General features: G+C 40.6%; 1 protein-coding gene across 1 annotated transcript in view; it reads right to left on the reverse strand.

Annotated features, from left to right (window-relative positions):
• Positions 1 to 21,570, reverse strand: part of DSP (desmoplakin) — a 52,122-nt gene that overhangs the window by 12,215 nt on the left and 18,337 nt on the right. The window contains exons 4-17 of the mRNA XM_006864103.1: positions 21,040 to 21,214; positions 15,593 to 15,721; positions 13,494 to 13,544; positions 12,243 to 12,404; positions 11,461 to 11,565; positions 10,787 to 10,882; positions 9,992 to 10,117; positions 9,283 to 9,435; positions 7,783 to 7,937; positions 5,687 to 5,813; positions 4,587 to 4,788; positions 2,989 to 3,215; positions 845 to 1,011; positions 118 to 256 (exon numbers count right to left, since the gene is read on the reverse strand). Coding sequence (XP_006864165.1) covers positions 118 to 256; positions 845 to 1,011; positions 2,989 to 3,215; positions 4,587 to 4,788; positions 5,687 to 5,813; positions 7,783 to 7,937; positions 9,283 to 9,435; positions 9,992 to 10,117; positions 10,787 to 10,882; positions 11,461 to 11,565; positions 12,243 to 12,404; positions 13,494 to 13,544; positions 15,593 to 15,721; positions 21,040 to 21,214 — 2,014 coding nt within the window. The remainder of the gene's footprint in view (positions 1 to 117; positions 257 to 844; positions 1,012 to 2,988; positions 3,216 to 4,586; positions 4,789 to 5,686; positions 5,814 to 7,782; positions 7,938 to 9,282; positions 9,436 to 9,991; positions 10,118 to 10,786; positions 10,883 to 11,460; positions 11,566 to 12,242; positions 12,405 to 13,493; positions 13,545 to 15,592; positions 15,722 to 21,039; positions 21,215 to 21,570) is intronic.

A 21,570-nucleotide genomic window follows, 5' to 3' on the forward strand; every position in this document is an offset into this window, starting at 1 on the left:
ATGGCTAATAAAACCCACCTACCCTCTAAGTTCAGGAAGCGAGTCTTTATAATGGGAAGTTGAACCCTGCGTTACTTCCTGCAAACAAGGTCGCTCTATTGGCAACCTCCCAGTTACCTTGAGTCCACAGCGGTAGGCTTCCACTTTATCCAGATCCAGGCAGACCGTTTCCTCTTCCGTGAGTCTGGCTTCATAAACCTTTAGCATGTCTTCTGTCTGAAGGAGAGCCTGGAGAAGTGCTCTCACGGTGCATAAGCTGGAAGAGCAAAGGAGGCAGATAAGATAGGTGGTAATATACTTGGAATGCAAACGGCTGCCTCTTGGCACAATTAACCAAAGAGAACAACATTTACACACATGAAATTATTTTGTCTAGTCTATTTAAGCTAAGGTGTGATGGTTTTATATTTTTTTGACTCCATCATAATTCAAACCACCATGCCACATTTACTTAAAAATTCTAAAATTCTGGCCTTGAGAGTATAACTTACTTCTGAGATGCACTAGATTTCAAATAGTAGAATTCATACCCTAGACAAGAAGAGACACTCTCAAGACCACAGAATAATGTAAGCAAACCTCTAAAAAGAAAAACTAAGTCAAGATCTCTAGTCCACCAAGCATTATGTTGTTACTGTTCAAAGCTGTATGGACTCATAGTGACCCTGTATAGGGTTTCCAAGAAATTGCTGGTGGGTTTGAATCACTGGCCTTGTGGTTAGCAGTCCAGTGTTTATCCTATAGTGCCATACCAGGACTCATACCAAGTATATAAATCCAATTAAATATAATAAACTGTAGTTTAAGAAAAGCAACATACATGATTAGCATTAGTTGTGTTTACCTATTTAAGTAGCCGTCTGTAACACCATTGATATTTTCCAGTTTTTGAAACAGTCCAAATACCTCATTCTGTAAATAGCAATATTTTTCAGAACCTCTGAAGTTAGCTAGCATGTCTTTAAGTTGGTTGAGAAGTTCGGCAATCGCTTGTGAATCATTCTGCACACTCTGCCAAAAAAAAAAAAAGAGGGACGATTTCTCTGATTAATTATTCTATGTGGTTCTTTATAATCAAGGTACTCTTAAAAGTCCAGTATTGAAAGCAGGGACTCAAACAGACCTGGTGCACAATTTCACTGTAGAATTATTCACAATAACAAAAAGGCAGAAACAACTCAGTGTATACTAACAAATGAATGGATAAACAAAATGTGGTGTACTCATGCAATGGATTATTAATTAGCCATAAAGAAAAATAAAGTGCTGATACATGCTATGTCACGGACAAACCTTAAAAACATGCTGAGTGAAATAAACCCAACACAAAAGAAGGAATATAATCTACAACCCTAGTTTTATGAAATATCCAGAATCCAAGGAGCCCTGGTGGTTCAATGGGTAGCAGTTTGGGCCCACCAGCTGCCCTGCAGGAGAAAGCTGTAGCAGTTTGCTCCCATAAAATGTACAGCCTTGGAAATTTATGACATAATTCTACTTTGTCTTATTGGGTTGTTCTGAGTCAGAACTGTTGTTGTTGTTAAGTGCCGTGGAGTCGGTTCCAACTCATAGCAACCTTGTAAAGGGTTTCCGAGGCTGTAAATCTTTATGGGAGCAGAAAGCCTCATCTTTCTCCCGTGGGACAGCTGGTAGTTTTGAACTGCTGACCTTGCGGTTCACAGCCTGATTCATAACCACTACACTACCAGAGCTCCTTCGCTACCAGGAGTCAGAACTAGACGGCAGTAAACGCGTTAGAATGCAAACACAAATGCAAAGAACCAAAAACTAGATAAGTAGTTATCTGGGGCTGGGAGAGGAGGGGCTGGGAGTTATTGCTTAAGAGGGACAAAGTTCTGTTTGAGATAACCAAAAATTTTTAGAAAATAGATGGTTGCACAACATTATGAATACAATAAATGCCACTGAAATACACGCATAATAAAGGTCAAAAGGGCAAATTGTATGTTTTATCACAAGTTAAAAAATAAGTAAATATAAAAGATTCAACAAATAGACAATTACTTTATCATGTCCTTTCAGGAAGCCTTCTTAACAACTGTGTATAAGTGTTGTATATATAACAGTTGTTATTAAATGTCATCTAGACAGTTCTGACCCACAGCGACCCTGTAGACGGTTTCTGAGAAGTGGCTGGTGAGCGTGACCTGCTGACCTTGTGGTTCAAACTGGCTTTCTCTCTCTCGCTCTCTCTATCTATATATATAGATATAGATAGGTAGATCTATCTATCTATTTATCTATATGTGTGTGTATATTTATACAGAGAGATATTCTAATGCCGCGCCTAGGTTTGTATGAACGGAAAAGATCCCTGGATTAAAGAGTTGAAAATCTTGGTCTGTAGTTACAACTCTTCAATGGCTTTGAGATCCTAGTCCATCAAATCTTACCATGTCAGTTTCTTATGTACCCATATCATTGGCATTTTAGGCAGATGACAAATTAATGTTATGGAAACACTTTGCCATCGGCACAATACTAACTCATACAAACAAAAAACATCATGGTGTATTTCACCAACACACAAACCAGCAGCAAAGATGCTTTAATCCACAGCCTGGTAACCTTCTATAAATTTGGAAGTACAAGGGGGCTCCAGAATATTTATAGAGAAAAATCTGTTATCTTTTCATTCCATTTCTCTACAAACTTTTGATGCCTCCAGTATGTGAATGAAAAATTGAAATCCTGCCAGAGCCTATTTTCTTGAAAATTAATTTCTTATGACTAAAAATAGTTATACCAGGAAGTTTTTTATTTGTTCACTGATAAATATACATACACTTGGAATCTGGCAAAATATCCGTCCTGATGTGGTGCTGTGGGTTAACGTGCCAGACTCCAAAGCTGTTTGAATTGCAAGGTTGGTGGTTCAATCTCACCACCTGCTCCTCTGAAACCCTATACAAGGTCGCTATGGGTTGGAACTGACTCGACGGCACTTCAAAAAAAACCACCACCCACCTTCAGCTCATTTATCTTCACTGTGATGTGGTGTGAAGACCCTTGGTCAGCCAGGAGGGTGCTTTTCAGGGACATTCGGCCCTCACAATGCTCCATCTGCCTGCGGATCTTCTGAAGCTCCATCAGTATCCATGTTTCCTGCTTGTCATTCTCTCTGTTGTTTTCAATGACTTTATTATGGTTGAGGTCTTGGCAGGATCCAACGTGAGTGATTTCAGTTGTTGTGACTGTAAAAATACATCAGAACCACAAAAGTCATCAGAAAATTCACAACTAGAAGTGTGCCGGCCCTCAAAACTATTCACACTGCATAAGGGTATGCCCATTGAAGTAAGTCAATCACCAAAGGCCCAAGAACGTATCATCTCACACATATGAAGCAGCTGGAATAGGCAAATTATAGAGACCAAAGGAGACAGGAGAAGGCATTGTTAAGGAAGCATGGAAGATCTGTTCATGGTGATTGAAAATTTGGCAACAGATATCGGTAATGGAGTTACACAACATGATTAATGTCCTTGGGCTCACTAAATTGAACACATGAAAAATATTAAATTGGCAAATGCTGTGCTATGCCCACTTCATTTAATTTCATTCTGAAAATTTAGTATACAAATGACGTTTAATGCATTTCTTTCAAAGAAATAATTCTAAAAATAGTTTTAGACAAACTATCTTAAAAATAAACATAAATTTTGTTTTTATAAAGAAAACAAGTGTAATTTGCTACAATTTGATGAACCTGACCTATACTTACGGATGTAGTAGCTTAAAATACCAACCAAGAGGGAAGGAATCTTCACATCAAGGATCATTCCTATCCTCTCTGTATAGAGTTGATAGGGACAGGCAACTTAGACATTGGCTACCTAAAATGGGGGGGCTATAAAGGCACGGAGTGTCTGGCTTACAAGTTTTCAAGAGGGAGTTTAGTTTCAGAGTGTGCAGGGGAAGGGAGAATCTCCACTAAGTGGCTTTCAACCTGTCTAGATGGGGCTGGTGAAGGGAGATGGGGATAAGACTCTTCTGGTTCAATAGTAAGTAATTGTTATCATGACTGACTAAAATTGTTGCAACTATAAGGTAGACATTTTATAGCAAAAAGGGGGGGGGGAAGTTGATCTTGCAGTCTAGTAGCAAAGGACCCTGAGACCATCAAGGGAGAAGAGCAAGAGCAGAGTGGGGGACCCTATTCAGAGAAGCAGCGATGCCAGAGATGGAGGCAGAGATGATGACATGGAGAGATGGAGCAGCTGGGGACTCTAGACTCATGGAGGGAGAGAGGCTGTGTGCTGGCAGCTGGGGTACAGGCTTACAGGGTATGCCCTTTGGTTGTTTGAATGATTGTATATTTCTGAGTGTTTTGGTGTATATCCAAAAATAAACAAAACAAAAATAGAGGGAGTAGAAGCAAATACTGTTGAATGATGATGCATCGAGGGCATTGTAATCATTGCAATGAAACATACGATAGGATGAGTGTAAAGCCAATGTTCTCCACTATAAACTATCACTCAATCCACAATAAAACTTTAAAAAAAAAAAAAAACAAAGTTGCAGATTTGATTGGTAAAAAGAGAAAGGTGCCAAAAGCCCACCTGTCTGGTGCTGCGGGTGACCAGGGAGCTGTATGACCAGGGTCTGGTAATGCTTCTGAGCATCAGTGAACTGAGACTGGATTCTCCGTTTGTCATCATCCCCAAACATCTCCGAGCCTTGGCTATTTCTGATGAACTCTTGGTAATGTAACTCAAGATCAGAGATTGTCTTCATGTAGTCTTCCTGGCGCATCGTTTTCAGCTGAAAGTAAACCAGGAAAATGTTATTTATGACTGCACCACAGGGCTGTCAAGGAAAGTCTGTGAAAAACGTCCCAACCATTTATAGGGGACTTGAGGCAGCATTTGCGAAGCGTCCAATAAATATAAAAGTCTTTGAGGCAGGAGATACTGAGCTTCTGTTAAAAATGGTGGAAATATTTAGGAATGGTTAAAGGTGATGGTTGAAACATGAATTGTATATATGAAGATGGTTGAAATGGCAAATGCTTTTTTGCCACAATACAAAAAAAGACTTTGAAGGTTTATATATTATTTTCTTTTTATAATTGCTCCTAAGAAGATTTGTCATAGATTTTCTATTTTATTTTCCACAACACTTCCTTCACATGAAATATTACTCAGAAGTCCGAAATTGAAAGCAGATAACAGCAAATAACAGGGGGTAGGGACCCTAAAAGCTTCTCATTCTATGCCTCTCCTTCACTTCCATCCTTGTTACCTCAAAGTATCCCCCATCTAAGATTCTGCAGATCACTATTTGAAAACCACTGATTGTTGCTGTCAAGTCCCTAATGCTTTGAGTGTTCTTCTAAGAATTCCATCCCAATGTTCTCGTTTGTGCTATCCAATTAATACTCTACAACTTAATTTCCCATTACATCCAGAATAATGCAGGACCGTGTGCCTTTTCCATAGGTACTGTGAATTTGTCACGTAAGCTGAATGAGGATTTCAGCCATGTGTTAATTCCTCCTACTCTATACTGGATGGAGCAGACCCATTGAGGAAGGCTGTGATGAAATAAAAGGAGTACCCACTGCACCTAGAAGACCTCCCTGGTAGAAAGGGGTACTGCAGGGGGAAATTGGGCGCCTGCCTTCCTCCCTCCCAACAGACTGAGGGTCAGGAGGACGTACCTTGGCGATGGTCATGGCTCTGATTTTCTCAATGTCAATCATACAGTAGTGCCAGGACACCAGGCTCTTCATGTTGATGTAAAGCTGGTTCCACAAAGCCAAGATGGCTTCGTAGTACTGCTCAATCCTAGGGGACACAAAGGGACAGGGCACTAGAGACACATGTTCACTTTCTACCCCAGACAGGAAACCTGACACACACAACTGCACAAAAATGTAAAGCTAAAACTAACAAGGTCACAGGTATGAATTTCAAAATCTTCAACATTACCATTAGTTTATACTCCCCAAACACATTTTCAATCATCTACATTAGTATTTGGGCTGAGAACCACAAGGTCAGCAGTTCAAAACTACCAACTGTTTGGCAGGAGAAAGATGAAGCTTTCTGCTCCCATAAAGATTTACAGCCTTGGAAACCCTGTACAGGGTCGCTATGAGTCAGAACCAACTCCATGGCACATAATCACCACATTAATATACATCATTCAAATCATTTTGGTTAAAATGTACAGTATGCTTTTTTATGGTGGTAGTTTTGTTTGCTAGCAGTGGTCTGACACTGTGTAGGAGGATAGGGAAAGCTGTCCTGGGATGCTAATGAGGGCTGTTGTTAAATGCCGTCGAGTCATTTCCAACTCTTAGTGAACTTGTGCAGAGTTCCTGAGGAGCAACTAGTGAGCTCGAAGCTTGAAGTCCAGCACATTCACCTGTAGTGCTACACCAGAACTCCTGATGTGGGCTGGAGCTGGATAAGGAGGTCTGTCATGTGAATCTCTTTATTCTTGTATATGGTGGAATAGTTCCACAATGAACGATTCAAAAGAATCTTCACGGACAATCTGTAAAACTGATGCACCATCTATTGATGAGTAAATATTGATAGGAAAGCCATTTGTCTGCCAGTGTAGTGGTTATGAGTTGGGCTGCTAACCTCAACATTAGCAGTTTGAAACTACCAGCTGTTCCACAGGAGAAAGATGAAGCTTACTGTTCCCGTAAAGGTTTATAGCCTTGGAAACCCTATACAGGGTGGCTAAGAGTTAGAACTGACTCCATGGCACATAACCAACCAATCAACATGCAAAATTATTGAATTTCTAAGAAGGAAAGAAGAAAGTCAAAACAATCCTTTTGAAGTGAACAAATATTCACTAGTGCCCTTTGACACAGACATTCTTTTTTATCTTCCAAAAATAAGTATAATATCTTTCACATAAAACTGTAAGACGAAGATGAATCTACAATAATAGTGGATGATTTTAATACACCACTTTCAAAAATGGATAGAACAACCAGAAAGAAACTTGACAAAGACACAGAAGAACTAAATAACACAATCAGCCAACTGGACCTCATAGATGTGTACAGAGCGTTCAACCCAACAACAACATAATACACATTCTTTTCCAGTGCCCATGGAACATTCTCCAGAGTGGATCGTGTTTTAGGCCACAAAACTGTAAGACGAAGCAAGGTGACCTTCACAAGTTTCTTTTTTAAGGATGTGCATGTTGGGAAACCTGTCTGTCACATGCTCTTCAGACCCCTAACTGGACGACTTAATCAGAACCCCGAGTCTGGAACATTCCGTGATGCTGGGGACTGGGAACTGAGCCTATACCTCCACCCCAGTTTCTTATTTTTTCCTTATCAGAAAGGGCCTGACACATCCTCCTTTGCGCTGCTTATGTATATGTGTGTCACATGGTGCCTGGCCAACCCCACTGCTGTGTCTATCTCCTGTGGGGAGGGCACAGGGACCTTCATCTCAAGCACAAAGAATGTGTGTACCGACCACCAGCCTGCACTGCATGCAGAGTGAGAGTCAGTGCCCATGGGCACCAATACCAACTATTGAAGCTCACCTTGCTCAGTGTCATCTCAGTGTGAGGAAAGCATTGTTCCAACCAGTAGTCTCTAGGAGTCATGTCTTTCTTGGCAATGTGTGAATGTAATGAGGAACAATTTGTCTAGGTTTCTGATATTTATATATATATGCATATGTATCAGAAAAGGGGCAAATGCTTATAATAAATATATATTATCTTCACTCACATTCATGCCATAGCTATTGGGGACTCCCAACAACTTACTTGTAAGAAAGGTCGACAGCCAGCGGGTTTGGAGGTGGAATAATGAGACCCACGGAAGGAACCAGCATGTCGACACCCCCTGGGCCGGTCACGTACCACTTGCTGCGTTCATTGTTGTCCTTCAGGATGCACTCGTCCCCTTTGTGCACGATTTTCTATAAGACAAGCAGCAAACACAGCATAAGCACCTGTTTTTACCTTTTTTCTCAAAGGCAGATAGATACAAAGGCAAAAAGTGTTTGGGCTTTTAGCTTAATTATATTAATTCTCAAGCGATGTTAATTTTCACAAAAAACCACAATGCTAATGTACTTCCTTTAAGTAATACCTGAGAACCTAACAGGTGGGCACAGAATGAGCTATATTTAGAGTGAATTACATGATACGACAAAGGTGTTCTGGGATATCCACTAATAAAATGAGAAATCCTTTTGTAAAGCAAGACTTCACCCCACAGTTTTCCTATTTTGTAAGTTCATGTTTTATATATTAGATTTTATTATGCCGAGTCAATTGTCTGATTGCTTTGCACTTAAAATTTTAAAACAAAAAGAACTTGAAAAGATAGGCTCCATTACTATGTGAAATTTGTCACATTTACTTTATACGCAGCCTGATAGCTCCAATTTTTATGATAGAAATTTAAAGATAAGCGTGAGCACAGATAAATAAGCCTTACAAATTAAAAGAATCTCTATAAAAGAATTTAAAAGGTACATTTTACACATATAGGAAGTGATGGTCGTGGTGGTTGTGCGTGGTGGTTGTGTGCTGTGGAGTCAGTTCTGACTCATAGTGACCCTACATAGGGTTTCCAAGGCTGTAAATCTTTACAGGAGCAGAAAACCTCATCTTTCTCCCATGAAATGGCTGTTAGTTTTGAACTGCTGACCTAGAGGTTAGCAACCCAACTCATAACCAGAGCGTCTTATAAAAGAAGCATTAAGCCTTAAGAAATAATGAAAATATTAAAAAATATATATATATGTGTGGTGCTGTGGGATAAAGCCCTGGACCACAAGGTCGGTTTGAACCACAGGTCAGCTGTAGTTCAAACCACAAGATGGTGGGGGGTGGCTGGGTGCCGTGGAGTTGGTTCCAATTCATAGCGACCCTGTACAGGGTTTCTGAGGCTGTAACTCTTTACAGGAGCAGAACGCCTCATCCTTCTCCCACAGAACAGCTGGTAGTTTCGAACTGCTTACCTTGCGGTTCGCAGCCCGTATCGTAACCACTACGCTACCAGAGCTCCTTGGGAAACTCTATACAGGGTTGCTATCAGTTGGAACTGATTGGATGACACTTCACATTTGTCTTAACTATTGTCTTGACAACTAGGGTATGATACTCAATGAAGTTGCAGCATTTGTTCTCAAGATTGCAACTTGACACATAAAAGAAACAAGAAACATTTATTATAGTGCTCATTGAAACTTGGACTAAATGTTGGCTCTCTTCTTGACAATAATCTACTGTATCATTGAGTAACTGTGTGCACACCTGGTCTTGTTTGTAGTCACAAAGAGCCCGGAGAATAATGGGTTTATTGCTTCTGTAGTCTGGATTACGTGGTTTCAGCTGGACAATCTTCTTGGACTTGTTGACCAAGTTCTGCACCTGACGCTTGTATTCAAGGATTTTCTCTCGCTCCTTCTGAAATTGTAAATTAAAACCGTACTTTAAAATAGATAGCCTGTGGATTTTAGAGAAGATCTTCAAATGACATTAATAGAATTGCTATAATAGTACAAATTAAATATCATTATCAGTTACATAAGCTGTAAAAAGCCACAGATTCATCTTTCGGGAACATGGGGACCTTTCAAAACACACCTCTCAGGAAACTATTTGGCCATGCATTAAATGGGCAGGAAAGAGCATCCTTGTATGAAAGGAATCTCTTGATAAAACCTGAAGTATGTCTTTCCAAAAGAATTTTCGCTTTAAGCCATTAGGGTCCTCTTTGTTTTTGTCTTGATAAGAACTCTGAGCAATTCACCCTGACACTGTGAAACAACAGCAATTTCAGCAGTAGTTGGACAGGTAAAGAAATGCATGGTGAGAAAAGCCAATGGCAGTCAGAGAAAATGCTAGCGTACGCTGGGGAGAGCTTTGTTCTGCTCAATAACACAAAGCACAGTGAAGTGCGTTGGCCAGCGGCTTGTCATTTCCCCACCCGTAGGCCTGTGGGCTCTGGGTCTGAGTGTACCTCCAGCTCCTTTATCTGATCCAGCAGACGCTGCAGAGGCATATTCTTGTCACAGGGGTACTTCTTTCTGATGGAGTCCTGCAGGCCCTTCAGGTAGGCCTCGGTCGACTGCGCTTCTTCGAAAAACTAGCAAGGATGAGAGTGATTCCATATAAACAAAAACCAGCTCGCTAAACAATAAAACCAAAAAGCTAAAGCCACTGCCATCGAGTCGATTCTGTCTCATAGCAAACCCACGTACAACAGAGTAGAACTGCTCCACAGGGTTGTCTTGGCTGCAATCTTTATGCAAGCATATTGCCAGGTCTTTATTCTGAGACACCACGGGGTGGGTTTGAACAGCCAATCTTTAGGTTAATAGTTGAGGAGAAACTATTTGTGCCACCCAGCACATCAATAAATAATATCATCTAGTATTTCTATTTCAAGGAAAATCATTCCCTAAAAGCCTATGTGATAGTAGGCTAAAGAAAAAGTTCAGAGAAAAAAATATATTAACTGATTCAAGTCACTGGTGACCAGGTTATGAATCTAAATTCAAAACCAGTAAGCATTACTTGGAGTCCTGGTGTGGTCCTGTAGGATGTGCACTGGTTTGTTATCCACAAGGTTGCTGGTTCAAATCCACCAGTCACTCCTTGGATACCCTATACAGTGTCACTATGAATCAGAACCAACTCGAAGGCACTTAACAACAATAACAAGTATTATGGAATATATTAAAGATTGTTTTTTTACTGCTTTTTAATACACAGCCAACATCTAAGGCATCAAGTTATTTCTGAGTGTAAATACCTGAAAATAGGCAGCATTTTCTTTGAGGTGAACATCAATACATTTAGTGATCTGAAGAATCCAACTCCACTGGGTCTGAAGAGTGTCCATATATGCCTGAAACAACACAATGTTGGCAATTGTCTAACCACCACCCAGCAGTGTGAACTCATAGTCAATGAGCTGACCCGGACTCAAGGCAACCCTATATGTGTCAGAGTAGAGTTATGTATGCTCTATAGGGTTTTTGTTTCTTAACTTTTTTGGTGATTTGAGTGAAAGTGTACAGAACAACTTGGTTTTCTGTTCAACAACCCATACACATTTTGTTCTGTGATACTGATTGTATCAATCCCACTTTATCCTTGTGTTTTGCCATTTCCATCTGTCCTTCTTTCCAATCCCTTCGACAGTACTTAACAACAACAACACAAAGAACTGTTTTCATGCTACAGAAGAAGAGTTAAGTAGCTATGAAACAGACAGAATGACCCATTGGTCTAAAATATTTATTATTTCCAGGAAAAGTCTATCAACCCCCTCTTTAGGGTATGGATCCCAAAATATCAAATAAAGTTGGCATGGCTTTGTAGTACAGAAGACTCATTCATTTGTATAGTCTTACTTTGTGAAAAGTTTCTCTCTTTCTTCCTAAGAAGTAATTTCTGTTTATGAAGAATTCTCATGACGCCTACCTCAATTTTGTCTGAAGCTGGATGCTGATTGAGGACCAACTGGTCACTTTCCTGTTTAAGCTTGTTGAGCTCCTTTTCCTTGACTTCCAGTTGACTCATACGTATCTGTGAATGAAAGGTCAGAAACAAATCCTTTAGTGTAAGACTCCTTCCAGCAATTTCACTATATTTAAAGGAACACGCTACATTTTAGAAAAGAGAACTGCCAAAGAATCGTATAATTCCTTTTCTTTTTTAAAAAAGCATAATTTTGTTAATACTGGTAAGGATGTTTTTTGAGATCTACGGTATAACTGAACCAGACTAGTGTAATGGCTTGTCCATGATCTCACAGGTAGAGTGAAATAGCTCCCACTAACACTGAGACTTTCTAACTCCAGGTCTGTCTCCTCCATATTGAAGTGCTACACACTCTTGGTTATTGGAATGAACAGATTCTACCACAGCTGAATAAACCACTGACTTCAGGGATTCTAAACAATATAGTTCCCCACCCCTCGCCCCTTTAGCCACTGAAGTGGACTCCAGATGTAGAGCTATAGATAGACACTGGACTACTGATCACAGGGTAAGTGGTTCAAGCCCACCGGCCTCTCCTTGAATACCCTATACAAGCCACCAAAAAGCTCTCTCAGGAAGAAATGATTTCCCATGGCCACTTTAACCAAGGCTGAGTTATAAAAAGCTGACGAATTATTAAAAGACCTTTCATGTCCACCTCATAGCCCTCCAAGACAAGAGTGTCTACACAAGAGTGTGCAGCCATTGTGGGACAGGCTTACGGAGAAGGCCTCCTGCTTCTGAGCAATGTTGGTGTTCTTGTCACTCCAGTCATAGAGCAGCTCTTCCTCCTCACAGTCGTTGATCCACATGATCTCCTTGGACGTGGCCTGGATGATGTTCTGAAGCTGCCGCAAGTGATCCATCCTCTCAAAGGATGCTTTCTGCAAGGAACATCCAAAGGCAGCATTTGAATAGCAATGTGCAGATGAACAGTGTTCTCTACAGACTTCACTGATAAACTACTTTGGTCCTTTTTACAAGAAAATCACAAGAACAGGTAGAATGTTCACCTCCAGAGAGTGTGATATACAAGGCAGCAATGTCAAATGCAATGGAACAGCCTAATCCAGAAGGGTCATAATTTAATCATTCATTTCAGACTACACAGGGAAAATGGATTCTTAAAAAGATAAATCCATGAGAAGAAGCTAACATATAAATATATACCAAGATGAATTAGGGCAGGAGATGAGAGAGAGAATACTTGCTTAGGAAGCTGTCAGTATTTGTTAATGGTGTTGGAAAATTTGTCAATGGGTACAGGTGGTATCGCATGACATTACTAATGTAGTTAATGTAACTGAATTGTGCACATAAAATATTGAACTCGCAAATGTTGTATCACAACATAGTTTATCACAATAAAAAAATCAATTATACATAAAAAAAGATAAATTATGTTTTCCCTGCCCTCTTCCTCTCCCAGAATCCAAGATGCCATCAGCTACAGCCCAGCCCTAATTAAGGAATATTGTTGTGTGTCCGGTAGGCACAATATTTTTTAAATGTCACTGCCAACAAGGAAACACTTAGAGTGAAGACATGGATACAAAAATAGTTCTAAGAATGGAAGTAACTGTTCTTTTTATGTGTCAAATACTTGACAATGACTCTCTCATCACATGGTGATGATAATTTGGTAAATCTTTAGCAGAGGAAACACAAGTCTGATTTTTGGTTCTGTGTCATAAAAGGCCGCAACTCACAAGTGGAAAAGTTCTGTGTAACTGAAAGTATTTAACAAGTCTTTTATGGGCTATTGGAAATCAAGCAGTGCTAGCTGCCGTCTAAGGAAAACATAGCAGAAAAAGTGAATTCAGCATCCCAGAGCACCTATGTGTCCTTCCAATGTGGCCAGGTATAAATGCCAGGTGGGGGCCTCACTCACACCTAGTGGCGCTCAGTATTTGTGGAACTGAGAACTGAACCAGAAGTGAGACCGTGGGCACTTCACAACACAGTCCACTTACCAGCAGATTTTCATACTCCTCCTCCAGCTGATAGATGGCAGATTTCTCACGCTAGAGGAAGACAAAAGTAAGTCATGATTTAATTTCTCTGGTAGGTTTGTATAGAAAAAGCAGCCTCAGCTCACCTCAACACAATGAGGCGTTTGCTCTATGAATGCATTTAACCTAACAGGGATCTTTTCCAGGGTGGTTTGAAGGTGAATCTCATTGGCTGGAAGTGCCCCCTCCACAATGTAAAGGTGAACCTCATTGGCTGCAAGTAACACCTCCACAATGAAAAGGTGAACCTCATTGGCTGGAAGTGCCCCCTCCACAATGTAAAGGTCTAGTGACTGTAACTTCAAGGTTCCATAGGGCAAAATAAAAATATTTAAAATACAATATAAGATTTCCTAAAGCCCTGCTGTTGCTAAAGCTTTTGAGCTGTGGTGTTGGAGGAAAATATTGAAAGTGCCATGGGCTGCCCATAGAACCAACAGATCTGTGTTGGAAAAAGTGCAGCCAGTGTGCTCCTTGGAGGCCAGGATGGTCAAACTTCATCTCTTATACTTCAGACATATTGTCAGAAGGGACCAGTCGCTGGAGAAGGACATCATGTTTGGTAAGGTGGAGGAAGACCCCCAGTGAGATGGATTGGCCAAGTGGTAGCATCAATGGGCTCAAGTGTGGCAACGGTAGTGAGGTTGGCCCAGGATTGGGCAGTATTTCATTCTGCTGTGCATAAGGTTGCTAGGAGTTGGTACCAACTGGATGGCACCTAATAACAAAAAAGCCCTGACGTGGCGCTGTGGGATTAATACATTGGACTGCAAGGTTGGTTTGAACCACAAAGGCAGCAGTTTAAACTCACCAGTCGCTTCTCAGAAACCCTGTACAGGGTTGTTGTGCGTCAGAACTGACTTGATAGCACTTAACAACAACAACAAAGTCCTGGCAGTGTAATGGTTACACTTTGAGCTTCTAATCGAAAGGTAAGTAATTTGAATCCACAGTTGCTCCGCAAGATAAAGATGAGGTTTTCTGCTCTCTGAAGATTTACTGCCTTGGAAACCCTATACAGGGTCATTATGAGTCAGAACTGACTCGATGGCACACAACCACCACCACCAAAACTTAAGAGAAGTAAGGGAAAAATTGTCTGGGTACTTAAAAAACCACACCTCTGACTTATGGCAACCTGTGTGTTACAGAGTAGAACCACCCACAGAGTTGTCTCAGGGAAGCACACCAACAGGCCTTTCTTCTGCAGTGCTGGTGGGTAGGTTCAAACTGCCAAACTTTCAGTTAGTAAGCTGAGCACAAACATTTGTGCCAGCCAGGGTACTCAGAGAGGCAAAATTACGGCCAAGAAATCTGGAAGAACTGAGGATGAATGGCTTTGGTCTAAGTTAAAAAGAAGGTATTGATTTCAAAGCATGGGGGTACGACTAACAACAACAAAAAAAGTGCAGCGATCTGGAGGAATAACAATTAAGATGAGGCTACTGATTTATGCTGTAATTCTCTTAGACCCACCTTCAAATCTGCCTGTTTTTTTTGTTTTTGTTTTTTTTTTTAATGTAAATGGTAAGCTGATTTACTTTAGTTAAAGTACATTTTAATTGCCAACGTCCCAAAACTATATGATTATCCTGTTTTCCCTGTTTGGGGAGATGCTCTGCTTTCTGCAGAAACAGAATAGCAATGCCTACAGGAAGACCCCCAACGAGATGGATCAGCCAGGTGGCATCATTGATGAACTCAAGTGTGGCAGTGGTGGTAGGGTTGGCCCAGGATCGGACATTGTTTCGTTCTGCTGGGCATGGGGTCGCTATGAGTCGGTTCTGACTCGATGGTACCTGACAACAACAACAACATTCTTTATTTACAAACATCCTATCAAGAAGAGTGTACGCTTGAATCTTCTGTTTAACTCGGCTAGTATCAGCAATCTACCTTGCGTCCGTTCCATCCCACTTCCCCATTTATGAAATGAGGCTTCAAAATATTTACAGAATCTTGGGATAGAAGGAATAAATAAGTGTTTCAGACAAAATTGCCTGGAATAAAGAATAGTTACGCTACATTTGAAAGGCTCTGAAATGAAACCTGTTATTTACCAGGTCAGCTTTGATTTTGTCCAGCTGCCAGCGATAGTCCCCGATGGCATTGTGAATGCCCCTGTGGCTGTTGATGTGCTGCTCCACCGATGACAGGTCCACACCCCAGGTCACCACGTCCATCTCGGTCTGTGGAGCAGGGAGAGAGAGAGCACACTTAGACGACCGCTCCTTTGCATCTGGCTCACCTCATCTAGTGCCTCAGATGGTCAAAGCTCCTAGACCATGCATAGTTCTGATGCTGATAAAACTTCAGATGTAGATACTCAGCAGTATTGAAGCCAAGATTATTTTAAAAAGGTTCTGGATTCCCAAACAGCCAATGGGAGTTGCTACTAAGTATTCTCCTAAACTTGTTTAACCCCAGTCCAAGTTGGTCTGGAAATTTGGAAACTGCATCCTTAAAGTCTAGAGAATGTCCTCTGAAAAAAGAAAAAAAGAAAATCTAGCTATGCAAATGCAAGTATGCATGTACACAGATATATGTATATTACATATATGCTGCTCTAAATAAGTGCTGTACAGTCGGTTCTGAGTCATTACAACCCTGCATAAGGTTTCCGAGGAACAGTTGGTGGGTTTGAACCTCTGACTTTGAGGTTAGAAGTGTTTATCTTACAGTGCCACACCAGGACACATATATATATGCATTGATATTATAAAAACAATAGTGGGGCTTTCTTAAGGCATTTAAATATATACTTCAAAAATAATTCATTAAGTTCAATCCTGCCCTATTTCCAAAGCAAAATAACAAACCTAAAAGCACTTTTCTTTTTATCTCAAGTTACTATTTTATTTTTCATTGTAGCAATATATCAAAAATTGTGATTAATGCAATTGTTGATTCTTTAAAATTTAGCATTTATGAAATGTGACAGAATCCCTCTTTTTAGGAGACTAATACCATTGTGGTAGCATAGTAGTTACAAGTCAGGCTGCTAGCGTCAAGGTCAGCCTTTCGAAACTACCAGCTGTTCTGCGGGAGAAAGATGAGGCTTTCTGTTCCTGTAAAGATGTACAGCCTGGGAAACCCTGCACAAAGTCACTATGAGTCAGAACTGCCTCCACGGCACACCACCATCACCAATAGCATTGTTATTCATTATGACCATTCTGTGAGGCATAATGCAAAAATTTCTGTCTCCTTTCAAAGAGAAATTACTATATGAAGGGGGCTTCAAAACATTTGTGGAAAAATGGAATTATAAGATAACGGATCCCATGTAAACTATCACTCAATTCACAATAAAACTTCAAAAAATAAAAAATAAATTAAAGATAATGGAACTTTTTGAAACTCCCTTGTACATATTTAATGTCTTTTCAGTCAATGTTTGTAATATTAACATTGTGGGTTTGTGTTAACTTTTATTTATTATTAGGGTGTGGCGTTGTGGGTTAATGCACTGGACTGCAAAGTTGGTTTGAACCGCAAGGTTGACGGTTCAAGCTCACCCGCTGCTCCTCAGAAACCCTATACAGAGTCGCTATGGGTTGGAACCAACACAATGGCACTTAACAAGAACAACAACAACAACAACAATCAGACTGAAGTTATCATTTGAGTCTCTAGTACTTCAAATTCAAGGATGCCCCATAATATAAATCAAATACATTATACCACAAATTTTGTATTGTGGCAAATCTATTATTCTACCTTTCTTTTATAAGCACATGTACATTTCCAAGGACAAGCATTCCAGTGTGGTAATGCAGTAAGAACATAATACACATTGTTCTGAGCCACAACCATGACTTGGCAAGCCTTCAGAAAGGGGAGTCATTTCAGGACCTGACAAGTAGGAGTCACCAGGGACTTTGACCTTTTTCTCTAGTGTTCATCTACAAAGCTTTACAACAGAAACAACCAGGTGAGTGCCAGGGGAGGAATGGCTTCAGTTCACGTCCCTCATTACCAGTCTAGTGGATAGAATCTGACCCTCCCATCAGCAGAAGCACAAATCAAGGACACAAAACAAAACCCTGGTAAAGGAGCCTGTGTGCTTGTCTGTAGATTGTGCAGCTGGGGAAATGGCCCCCTTATCAGCAGGATTAGGCTTCTCAGTCTCCTGGGAGTAAAATAAAGAATGCAGGCCAGGCTCAGGGGGAAGAAGAGATAAGAGGAAAAGGGCTGGGGAAAATCTTGGAGCAAACCAGTTGTTGTTGTTGTTGTTAAGTGCCTTCGAGTCGATTACAACCCATAGCGACCCTGTATAGGGTTTCCAAGGAGCAGCTGGTGAGATTGAACCACTGACTTTGCAGTTCAAACAACTTTGCAGTCTGATGCATTAACCCACAGCGCCACACCAGAGCAAACCAGTAGTAAGTGATAAAATAGCTTTTAGTACATTGGAAACCTTGGGGCTGCCTGAGCTAAAAGGCTCTGATTCTTATCAATTTTGCCTATTAAAACAACAACAACAGAATACTGCCATGCTATCACAGCAAGTCCATCTGAGAATACCATTTTCTGAAATTTAAACATGCTGAACCTTTGCTAAAATTTATGCTTACAAGGCTAAACCAATATGAATACAGAAAATGACAAATTAGGAACTTCCATTTTATGTAACTGTTCATTACTGACTAAGAAGAAATTAGGGACTATGATACTCCTTTATAGCTAATTGAGTTCAAAGGTTGTTTCACCTAACACTGTTGATGCTTTAGATGGTAGTTCAAATCCCAGCAGCTCTGCAGGTCTTCCTCTAAAAGCTCCACTCCACAGTGACCAGAGCACCACACACTCCCATTCCAAATGAAACAAGATTCCATCATGGCTTTCATATGCCCATGACTCATGTTGCTCTGGATAGAAATTTGGGATTTGGGGTGTATGTGTTTTATTGTCATCAAAAATTTATATTATCATAAAAATTTTTGTCATAAAAAATTTATATTATAAATTTTGAGGAATATGGAGCATAATTTCTTGAACCCTCAGTTGCTGGCACAGTGGTAATATATTTAAGATGCTCATGAAATATGTATTCAAAGATTAGAAGGGAATCTGAAAACATATCAACAGGTTTGTATTGAGGTTTCAGACATTACAATGGGCTTTGCTCCTCTATAAGCCCCATCTTCTGTAAGCAGTAATTTTACAGTCCATTCCAATTTATAGTGACCTCATGTGTGTCAGAGTAGAACTGTACTCCATAGAGTTTTTCAATGGCCGATTTGTCAGGACTAGACTGCCAGGTCTTTCTTCTGAGGGACCTCTGAGTAAATCTGAGCCTCAACCTTTCAGGTTGTTGTTGTTGTTGTTATGTGCCGTCGAGTCGGTTCCGACCCATAGCAACCCTGTACAGGGTTTCCGAGGGTGTAAATCTTTACGGGAGTAAAAAGCCTTATCTTTCTCCTGTGGAGCAGCTGGTAGTTTCGAACCGCTGACCTTAAGGTTCGCAGCCCGATTCGTAACCACTACGCTACCAGAGCTCCTTCAGAAGCAGAGTATGTTAACAGTTTGCACTGCCTATGGTCTCCAAAATGGTATTAGATAATTTTGATACTAAATGGGAGAAAATATTAACAAAATCAGTGAATGATAGTCATATAGACCCTCACTACTTAGGGAAGAGCACAGACAAGAATGCTGACGTGGTGAGAGACTGCAGAACTACTGCAGAATTGATCCAACAGCAACTGGCAAAGCTAAGCTTTCTAAAACCACAGCTGCCATAACTATGCACCTGAGTTATCCACCTTCTCAAGAGACAGATGGGTCATGAGGAGCAGGGCAGGTTTTCATTATAAAATTACTATCTACTTGATTATGGCATACTTCAACTGCCACCTGGTCATTAGAACACCTAATTACTACAGAAAACAACAATTAGGATTCAAAAATACACTGTAGAAACTCTAGTTCTAGGGAAAGGACCAGCACATACCTCCGTGGCGATTATTTTACTTCACTCCCACACCAGTGACGTCATGTTTGCACAACCAGACAACTGACACTTCAAAAATATAAGGTAGCCAAGCCTGGGAGCCCAAACCAGAATATCCAGTTTTACTGTGTTTCCAGCTCCTCCAACTTGGTAACATTCTAAATAAACCTCCACAATGTTCTCTTTTTAAAAAGTGCCTGTACAAATGAGGTTAGTTATACCTTAAGTCAAACAATCACGTTTGTTAGTGCATAAACTCTCAGAACAAGTTTTCCAGGTCTGAACAACCAGATGTTTAAAACTCATTCATTGCATGTGTGATCAAGTATGACAATACAGCAATGAGGTGAATTCCTTAAGACACACGTAAAAATAAGCCGAATTAATGGTCAAACTAAGTAGATGTGAGTAGGGGCTAATACGACTTCACTTCTGGACAAACAGAAAGGCAGGTTTGCTAGTACCACACGAGGAAAGGTTGTAATGGGAATAAGCTGCATTATTTCTGACAGACGGCTTGAAAAATTGATACTCTGACTTCTTTACTCGAAAGTTAAGACACCTGACAACAAAGATGGTGGCGGAGGCAATGGCATTGAGAGACAGAGCAGCAGAGGACTCTAGGCCCATGGACTGAGAAAGGCAGTGTGCCTGTGGGCAGGAGGCTGGCTTGCAAAATGTGTCCTTTGGACATTTAAACAAATATATATTTTCAATGTGGTGTGTGTACACAAAACCTTTTTAAAAAGGTAATAGAGGTCAATACTATTAGCTGATGGTACATGGAAGGGATTGTAATCATTGCAATGATTTGTTAAGTGTAAAACTGATGATCTGCCCTGTAAACCTTCACTCAATTCACGACAACAGCTTTTAAAAAGTAAAAAGGGAAATAATAATAATAAAGTCAAGACACCTGAGCATTTCCAGTTGCCAGCGAGCCAACCCCACCTCATGGCAGGCCCATGTGTGTCAGAGTAAACTGTGCTGTCTGTTCTCAATGGATAATTTTTTTAGAAGTAGATCATAAGGCTTTACTCTTAAGGAGCCTCTGGGTACACTTAAGCCTCTAACCTCTGCTTAGCACGCTAGTACATCCACGATTTGCACCACCCAGGGACAAGTGAGGAACCCAGGAACATCTTCAGGACATTTCATTTTCCGTATCACAAATTGTATACATTCAGGTTTTACAGTGCTCGGGTTTATAATGCAAAGTACCAGATGAGAGGGCTTCCAAAATTTCGTGGCAAAAGTTCCACAATCTTTCACTTAAAGTTTTACAGGAACTTTTTTTAAAGCCCACTCCCTCATAGATTAGAGTTTGGCATCTAAAGTATGTATGGAAACCATTGTCTGTGGTTCATTTATTTCAAATTAGAAACTCATTTTTCAATTATAAATGAGGAGTCCTTTAAAAAACAGCATGTGTCTGGTGCTAACCTGAGGTCCCTCTTTGTGACCAGCACATTGGGACTGACCTGTCACATTCTACACAGCTGGTCCATGGTGTGTTTGAGAACCAACATTTGTCCTTCCAAAACTGCTTACCCTTTGCTGTCTCATCCAGCCCAGACATTCACTGGTGAGGCGCTTGGTGAATTCGTCCCAGCCTGAGCCGCTCTGGCAAGTGTATCCTCCTCCACCCTTGGAGCTGGCCCTTCGGACTCGGGGAGCGCTGATGGCTTTGTAAAGGGCACGCATTTGCTCCTGAAGTTGAAGCAGTCTGCAAGAGAAGACACACAATTACACCTTTGCCGCAAAACCTCATATGAAAGCATGCTCTGGGCAAAGGTCCCCTTGTCTGAGACCCCCTTGAGTCACTCTGAAGACTTCCTACCATGTGGCAAAAGAATCTTGATGATGCACACACACACACAAAAATAAACTTGATGATGATGCTCAAAGCCTGAAACATCCCACTAAGTTTAAGCATCTCTGCCTAACCTGCTAGCCAGCACCTTTCTCTTTCTCATCAGTTTCATTCTGGGCACCATAAAAACAAAATCATCCCCAAACATCCCTGGTTTAAACTCCTGTGTTTCCATAGGAACCTCATTTTTCTAACCATTAAATTAAGCT

The sequence above is a fragment of the Chrysochloris asiatica genome, unplaced genomic scaffold, assembly GCF_000296735.1.
Source record: "Chrysochloris asiatica unplaced genomic scaffold, ChrAsi1.0 scaffold00060, whole genome shotgun sequence".
NCBI lineage: Eukaryota > Metazoa > Chordata > Mammalia > Afrosoricida > Chrysochloridae > Chrysochloris > Chrysochloris asiatica.